We start from the raw sequence: 9,104 nt of genomic DNA, 5'->3' as shown, positions 1-9,104 counted from the left end.
TTACAGATCAATAGATGTCACCCGGTAAAAGAGCTTCAGATGAATCGGAAAATTCATGTAGTTGAGATTAACTGAATTTTTGTAATAAAAATTGAACGTAAATCCGATTACCCAGTAAATCAAACAACCAAAAGAAAAGTAGGAAAAAAACAACAAGAGATATTAGTAAATATTAGTTTATCGTGATAATCACAACAATTGAAATAAACTTAGTAACCCAATCAAGTGAAATAGGAAAACAAAGTTAATTACTATCAAGATGATGAATCAAGATGAATGAAACTTATCAAACTTACAAAGGGACAAGAAAACCCGATAATAGATTAACTGTTTCACTAATATTACCTTGTTGTTTTTTCAAATGCGTGTGGAGGTAAATATATCAATCAATTTTGAAGTGAGAGAGGAATTAATTTGTTGACCTAATTTCAAAGAAAGAGAGAGAGAGAGAGAGAGAGAGAGCTCTTTATACAAAGTTCGTTGAGAGTAAGTGATGATGATGAAAAACTATCATCCTTAACCACACTATTCTTAACAGTTCATCGGCCATTTCAGAATGCGGAAGACACATAAAGCCGTATATATATTTGTATGTTCACCGAATATAAATACATAAGATGCCCCTTTTTCTCCGCCCTCTCTCTTTTTTTCTTTCCTCACTTTTTTTCTACATCTTCATCCTCATCCTCATCATCTTCATCTCTTTCTTACTTTTCTCGGACAAGCCTGCGGGAAGAAAAACAGGCCAGCAAGGTTGAAGAGTCAACTTGAATGTTGGCTTAACTTTTAACCTCACCTAACGGACCACCGTTAATATTTCATCCCATTTTAAGGTCTTGGTCAAGGCTGTAGAGAAGGATGATCAGGATGATGATAAGGATGATGGAAAAGTAGTAGTATTCCTTGGTAGTATTATAAGGAGACGATCATGTATCCGCTATATGAGTGTCATGATACCAGGGGTTGGATGAAGATGATTTGTCTTCACAAGCAAAATGAATCCATCTTTCAGTTCTGAAACTTGCACTTCTCTTTTTCTCTTCTTTTTTATCATCATCTTCATCTTCTTTCTCCTGGTTAATATATATCATCATGGAAGGGTCCAGGTCTCTCTCTCTCATTCTCTCTTCATGGTAACTGTAAAACCAGTCAGTCAATTATCATAATCATCTTCATCATCATCGTCATTATCAACAGGAATTAATGAATTTCTCATTTCCAATGAATCTGGTTTTTTTTGTTCTTCTTGATTCTTTCATTGATTAATATCTCAATTGAATATAAGAGGCTAATTGGAATTTGCATCATTATTCATTAGCCTTACCTTTCTTTTTGTTTTGATTTACTAATCATCATCATCTCTCTCTCTCTCTCTCTCATTTTCATCTTTCTTCCTTAAAACCAATTAAACTTTTATATTCAGTTAACTTCCGATCAATTTGGTGACTCTCAAGTTTCAAGTTCATCATGATGATTTTCATCATTTGCTGCAACATTGAAATCAAGCAAAAGAATAAAGAAAATTGTTCTAAAATTTAATTTCCATCATCTCACTTTTCCGTTTATTTTCAATGTCTCATGAACAATCAACGATATCACAATTAGATATTGAGAGTTTGCTTAAACTTTTAATAATATTAACGTGAAATTATAACTGGTCAGTCAATATTAACTTTATTATCTTGATAATTAGTGAGAACATAAATTTGATCAGATCATCTTGATTTCTCAATAGTTTATCGTTATTATCATGGTATCAGAATCATCATTCCAAGATTTGTAACATTGATTCCTGATGATTTAGTTGGCTGGCTGGTTGATTGTTGCTTCTGAGATGAGAAAAAAAAGTTCAATAAAATGTTTCTTCAGTATTAGAGGGCTCTAAGAAAGTAATCAAGGTAATTAAGTTAATTAAGGTAAACAGAATTTTTCTATAAAAAGTTTTTAAACTAATTACGAGTTGACACCGAAACGAGCAAAGTAAAAACTGAGACTATTAATCAGATATTTTTCTTGTTTTTAGAGCAAAATTGACATGAAAACGTCGCTTATGACGTAAATTTTGTATTCTACAATTAAATCAAGAACAAATTAGCTCATAATTAAACATTCGGCCATTTAAATTGTCCATTCTTTCATTGTTGTTACCCATACGATTAGAAATCAAGCTTATCAATCCTGGATAAATTGTGTTACAAAACTTAATTCATGACTTGAATATGATTAGAAACTCAATTTAGAGTAAAGTAAATTAAATAATCTTATAAATGGAAATGATCTCAAATAAAGTGAGAGATTATGATGATGATTTAAAAGCGATTAAAATAATTACGATAAATATTTGAAAGCTTTTAATGTATAATAATAGATGGACAATGGACACAGGTGAGAAGAAGATGGAAGAAAAAAAGTGATGACGATGATAAGATAAAAGTTTTCGATGAATGAAATTTTCTTGATGAATTAAGGAGTAGCCATTAGTACATTTTGGTGTGGTCAACCTTTCGGAAACCAATATTAGCCTAAATTTGTGTGTGTGTCCATCGTTTTCATCACTATTCCTTCATGATGAAAAGAATCACTTCTATCTCTTTCTCTCTCTCATCTTCATCATCATCATTCTAACCTTGTGTTCCAATGAACTTGATAATGAATCGAGTTTTCTGTAATAATAAATATCTATATAAAAGAAAACACATAATATATATTATATAAGAAATAATAATGATAATGTTACATCAGGTAAAAGGATAACGATAATAAGTAGTACTTATTAAAGGCGTTAAAATGTTACACAGACATGAAGAAAAGAATAGGAAAAGAAGATGAGGATAAAGGATGAAGATAAAGAAGAAGAAGAAAAAATTGAAGAGAAACAGTTAGATGGCGAGGAATAAGATGAAGATGAAGATGAAAGAGATGTGTTAAAAGGGAGAGACGGTCAAAGTGGCCTGAAAAAAGGGTATTCTTCGGTTCCTTGTACCTTGTTCTCTCTCGCTCTCCTCCTAAGTAACATCCGTGAATCGAAAAGAGAGGTTACACCAAGAGAAGAAAAGAAAGAGAAGAAAGAAAAACAAGATGTGTGTATATTTAGAAAAAGAGAAGCTAAAAGATGAAGATGATGAAGATGATGATAATGATGATGAGAAGAGAGAGAGAGAGAGAAAGATGAGAAAGGTAAGTAACGCCCTTTACCTTGATTTTGGTATTTAATCGTAAACAACCGGATTCAATGAGTTCTTGTTAAACTCTGGTCAGATCTGATTTCTTCCTTTGCTTTGTCAATTGTTATTTTCTGTGAGTGAGTAAATTTTGTGGACACAATATAATTGTGACAATTGTCTCAACTTTACCATCACCAAGCACAGTTGAATTAATCAACTGTTTTAATATCGTCGTCCCGTTAATCGGCTAATTCCTGATTCATTTTCACTTGTGTGTGATTTATTATATATTACATATCTTCCAGTGTGTTGAGTGATCCAATTCTCTCACCAAATTTTAATCATCACCACAAACACAACAATTAAATACTCATATTAATCATGACGACAATCCGGATACTTTTGGTAATCTCTTGTTTGGCCACAGTCGCTCCCGCTGCAGTTAAACGTGATGAATTTGGTGGTGCAAATCCCTCCGGTAAGTTGATAACTATCATCATAATTGTCACTAATTTTCATCGAGAAATCATCGATAACAATTAACAACAATCCCAAATTCTAACACAACGATAACAATAATAGTAATAGTAAATACCCTCCATTAGTGGTCAAGGATTTTCCTTTTAAAGTTGTAAATTAGCTCTTGACCCTTTACCATATAAATGATTATCTTTTTAAATTGCTGATCGTTATTGCAAATCATTGAGAGCCCGTTTTATGACCGTTGGTTGTAAGATGATTGATTAAACGCCTTTACCACATCCAACTGACCTTAATATTGTTCATGATGAAGAGAAAAAAATTAGGCTAAAGCCCTTTGATTAACATGATGATTTCTTTTATGATCTTCTCGTTTTATTGTTATATTATAATTCTTACTTGATTTACTTGTTTCATTTTGATTTTCGTCTCTCTCTCTCTCCTTCTTTCTCTTTCTTTCTTTCTTTCTTTCTCTTGGACTTTTAGCTGACCATCCTAACACCAGTTCAGGTCAAAACTATCAGGCAGGTAGCTCAGGTTCATCCCCAGGAAACCTGTACTACTACTATTATCCTGTTGGAGACAAGGGGAAGGAACATGGATATCAGGCCAGTTCATCCAACCAGTTTACCAGCTCAGTGACACCAGGTAACGGTAATTCGGGTTCTAGTGAATCCGGTTCTCCTCATACCTCTGCCCTGGAGACACCGACAAGTGGCCAAGATTTAAGCTATTCAGCTCAAGATCTAAGCTATTCTGCCCAAAATCTTGGACAACAAGGAAACTTGGGTCAATCTGGTGGTTCAAGTCCCGTTGGTGATTATTCAAATCAAGCCGGTTCATCTAATTACGATCAATTAAGTAGCATTGCCAGTCAACTTCAACAATACGGTTTCGGATCAGGTTCATCAGGCAATTCAGCTTTTGCTCCAAACAATGGTGCTGGATACTCACCTTCAGGTTCATCTTATAATTCAGGTAAACACACAAAGTTTAATTGTCATTGATAAAAGTTAATTAGATACTCTTGCCAATAGATATTCATTGGAAACATGTTGACAATTTTGTAGTAAACAATTTTCAAAAGTTAGTTGAATTTACGCTCTGTTGATTTTTCACCGATTGTCATCATGTTCCTTGATGATAGTCATGATCATTAGGATAATTATGTAATATTATTTTCCTGATCAACGATTTTTTCCCAATTTTCCAAAACAAAGTTCCAAGTAAATTTGAGGAAGAAACTTAAATATTAATACATTTCTGGTGACAATCACAATTGTCAAAACGTGCCAAGAGATTATAAACTTTTCTGTTTCTATCAACATCATGACAACTTCAGGCCATTTTCAGGGTTAATCTTATTGACGAAAATACGTTTCGATCAAGTTGACAGACAGATACTGTTAGTTTCGGATGAATGAAGTTAAATCACCAATCACCAAATTTGGTTAAACACCGGATCCTTATGATCAATTTAAATCAAATCTACAGACCAGTTAGTTTGAATTGAGATCAAGACGACACTTTTGATGACAAAAAGCTCATTGAGTGACAATCAAAGGTTGACTAATTATCTCTTTAAGAGATGAAATTGGGCAATGATTAGAAGGCTATTAACTAAATTAGCGTCGATTAAGTTGAACTTACAATAATTAGTGATGTTCCCTTTTAAAATTAATGAACTTAGATGGTTAAGCCTGTTGTTGATTAGAATATTGTTAAATACCCTGAGAGAGTTTCTTTTAATGATCAACATGATAATGATAATGAGAAATTAATGAAGAGAATTTTTATCTTCCGGATTTGTTTGTTTGTTTTTTTCTCTTCCTCATCTTTTTTTTTATCTTCATCTTTTCTTGGATAAATTATTAGGAAATAGCTACAATTTAAATAGCGATGCAAATGGTGCTGGCTACTCTTCAGGCTCTGGCTCAGGTCCAAGTAGCTCCTCTTTCCCAGGTTCTGGTAGTGACGCCTCAGGGCCTTACTCATCTTCTGGACCTGTTCCCGGTTTCAGTGGACCCGCTGGTTCAGGTGCCCCAGGCGGATATGGTGGACAACCAGGTTCAATTCCATACGCTTCACAAGGTGGTTACAGTCCATACCAATCTCATGGCGGTTATGATACTTATCCAGCAGCATCCAACAATCATGCCGCTTATGAACCACCAGCAACCGGATATCGACGATATGGAATCGGTTCAGCCATCTTACCAATCCTTGCACTCGCCGGATTATCACTTCTCATTCCAACTGTAACCTCACTTTCAACCGCTGCCACTGGCCGTAAACGACGATCAATCGATACACCAGCCAAAGATGCAGGTCTTGGTGCCTACTTTGATCGTATCGAACGATACTATTCACTATACAAAAACGCCGTTGAACGGGAAGAATGTATGAATCGAATTCTCTGTGAGCTTGGTGATGCCATGAGTAACGTTCGAGGAAAATCAACCTTATTTAAGTGAGTATCCTAAAACCAATCTCTCTCTCTCTCTCTCTCTCTTCCTGAAAGTGATTAAGATTGAGAAAAAAAGTTACATCGTTAGTTAATTTACTATTTATATGAAAGATTAAACCTGAAAACCAGTTAAATCATGATAATAGTTCAGCGACACTTTTCCATGATAAATGTAGTAAAGTTAATGAAATTTACCTGCGAATTTATTATCTTATTTCATATCTTACTTATCTTCTTATTTTCTATCATCTTTCCTTCCTTATCATCATCATCATCTCTAACTTGGTGTTTACCTGTTCAGTGTCATGGAGAAAGTTGCTCCAACATGGATGAACAATAAGGTTGGTGCCCTTAAAAGCGGTGCTATTTCAGCCGAGTACGGAAAATGTAAAAAATACACTTGCCAGTAAGAGTAAAGGTTAATCGTATTTTTTAATCAACACTAGAGAAAATTAAAAAAAAACCTCTCCACCTCCACCATCACATCACCAACCAAAACCACCGCCAAAACAGTTAAAAACTTCATCAAAGTTTCTCAATCAAAATGTTTGGAAGAGAAAATTAAAAAGAAGAAGAGAAAAAAAAAGAAAATCAAATTTACTATCAAACGTTTAAGTTAATGATTAAAAGAAATCAAAGTTACACTATGGAAATGAAAAAAAGAAAAGCGGAATTAGGTCACTTTCATCATCGTCGTCCATTGGTTTTTAATTGCGTCCACTACACACAAATGAAACAACCCACCTAGGAAACAACAAAGTATATAAGACAATTAATAATCAAATTTTTCTTCTAATTTAATTAAGACAAACAATTAATTTATCAACACAAAAAAATCACAATCAAGTCTTAACCCAATTTGTTTAACAAAGTGATGGCGATGACAAGATTAATCGGATGATCACCAACGCAACAATTAAATGACCAACGAAGCTACAAAACAAAACATTAATTTTGATAATAATATAATAACAATTAATTAATAATAATATATAAATAATATATATGTAAACTTATAAATAATATTGAATAATAATAATTAGTGGCCTCGCAATGGCCATTTAAAATCAATCGTTCTGATTAATTTATCGGTTTACCTGAGATTCAATTTAACTTGGAATCAGTTTTAATTGTTGAATATATTCAACTGAATTAGATCAATATAACTGTGTTAGGTCATTTGATCGTGAATAGCGTTTGGGACAGACAAAATTAACCCGATTTCTTTTAATTATCATCCGTGAGTGTTGTTGATGATCAATTGGATGAGCATGATGATGATGGAAACACAATCAATAAAGATAATCCAATGGAATCTTAATCCTTTCCCTTTTGTTAATTGTTATTATTGAAACTCTTACTTGTCTCAGATTGATGATCAATCAATCAATACTTAATTGTGTCAATTCCGTGTCTTGCATCAGTTAATTGTGGTAAGAGAAACAATTGATTGTCTAACCAAGTGAACCATCAAATTTGATCAATGAACGTTAATTTGATAAACAAAGACAAATAAGTTGATTGGGTTAGAAATCATCTCGAAAATGAAACATCATCTTAAAGATGATCTAATCAACGACATTGAAAAGTAAACCATCTAATAAGATCAATGAAGAATCAATAAATGAGAATTTAAAGAGAAATACTGAAACAATTAAGAGACAACAATTAAGAAAACGAAACAAATAACATAACCGTAAACGCAATACAAAAACAGAAAAAATCAACAGATCTTTGGTTAAATTGGTTTGATCATTTGAAGAAAAGAGATGAAATTAGTTAATTATTGATATTTAAAAGGTTGTAATTGATTTAGGATCGTGATTAATAAATTTTGATAACTAACAAACTCATAATGAATCAAGAACAATTGAGTTAATTACCACAAAGAGCAAAATTTTTGCTTTAAAATACTTAAATTGAGTGTGAAAATAACAGAGTTGAACAGGATTTCAATTGAATATCAATCCTTTAATCTTAATCCATTACAATTAACTTGATTGTTACATAAATGGCTAAACAACGAATTGGATTGAGAGTAAATTAAAACATGGACGTGCTAAACTTTCAAGATAATTGGACACGTTTCCATGCTCAGGATTAGGACAAGAAAAAGGTTTTACCTTATTTGATTCCTTGCTAACATTATATTATCATTATCATCATCATCATCATCGTCTTTATTATTAATAATAATAACTGTTAAGGTCACATTAATTTAGGAAAAACTTGTTTACCTGTATTAATATTTATCTTTCTACAGGTAACATATTCCAGTTAATGCTTAGTATTTATGGTGTGAGTTTTATTTCAGGAAGCAATCATCTTGCTTCTCAATGATGCTGATGATGGTGATGAAGATAATGATGATTCTGATCATTTGAAACTGAACATCTCAAGAAAAGTAAAAAGATTAAGGTGATGAAGATAAATATTAGCAAGAGAGGTAAAGGAAGTGTTATAATCATCAAGTGAGAGAGGAAAATGATGAGAAATGATGAGAAAACGATATTCAATTATATGGAAAACTTGATTAGCTCTGGAGAGTTGGAATTAATTAGATGATTCAAATTAGAATTAAATTATTAATAATCAATAGTTACAAAGTTTCTAGATTCTTGTTGGGACTTTCGTTTCTGTCTTAATTGTGATTCTGTGTTTCATCATCATTATGATATTTAAGTAATTAAGACTCGGGGTATTGGTTATGTGATTATAACGATTTAATTTTAATCATTTTGGCTTTTTTTTAGATTACTGATTGACTGTGTAACAATTTGCTCTAATTATCAACTAATAGATTTACTCTATTGACCAATAATTTAGTTGATTGTTAAAATGATTATTTATTAATCATTATTATTATTGTGATAAAAAAAACTTCAACAATCTGATTGTTGGGCTAGTATTCAAGAGATTAATCTTAATTGTTTCATCATCATCAAGTTTAACTTTACTCACGCCTAAATTGTAATCAATCAAATGTTAATCAT

The 9,104-nt window shown here is 32.3% G+C and overlaps 1 protein-coding gene across 1 annotated transcript; it reads left to right on the top strand.

Moving 5' to 3' along the window:
* Positions 1–3,238: 3,238 nt before the first annotated feature.
* LOC128393248 (fibroin heavy chain-like) lies at positions 3,239–7,182 on the top strand. Its single transcript, XM_053353385.1, has 4 exons — positions 3,239–3,642; positions 4,131–4,622; positions 5,520–6,114; positions 6,413–7,182. The coding sequence occupies exons 1-4, from the start codon at positions 3,546–3,548 to the stop codon at positions 6,519–6,521; spliced, it is 1,293 nt and encodes a 430-aa protein (XP_053209360.1). The 5' UTR covers positions 3,239–3,545; the 3' UTR covers positions 6,522–7,182.
* The last annotated feature ends 1,922 nt before the right edge of the window (positions 7,183–9,104 follow it).

The sequence above is a fragment of the Panonychus citri genome, unplaced genomic scaffold, assembly GCF_014898815.1.
Source record: "Panonychus citri isolate SS breed McGregor unplaced genomic scaffold, ASM1489881v1 Contig00138, whole genome shotgun sequence".
NCBI lineage: Eukaryota > Metazoa > Arthropoda > Arachnida > Trombidiformes > Tetranychidae > Panonychus > Panonychus citri.
Note: the sequence above shows the minus strand (reverse complement) of the source record. Positions and strands in the feature narration are given on the sequence as shown.

Bases quoted from the DNA above. Each gene is read 5' to 3' on its own strand.
- LOC128393248 (XM_053353385.1), top strand. From the start codon at position 3,546: ATGACGACAATCCGGATACTTTTGGTAATCTCTTGTTTGGCCACAGTC. The intron at 3,643-4,130 runs GTAAGTTGATAA...TTGGACTTTTAG, and splicing joins TGGTGGTGCAAATCCCTCCG to CTGACCATCCTAACACCAGT. The intron at 4,623-5,519 runs GTAAACACACAA...ATAAATTATTAG, and splicing joins AGGTTCATCTTATAATTCAG to GAAATAGCTACAATTTAAAT.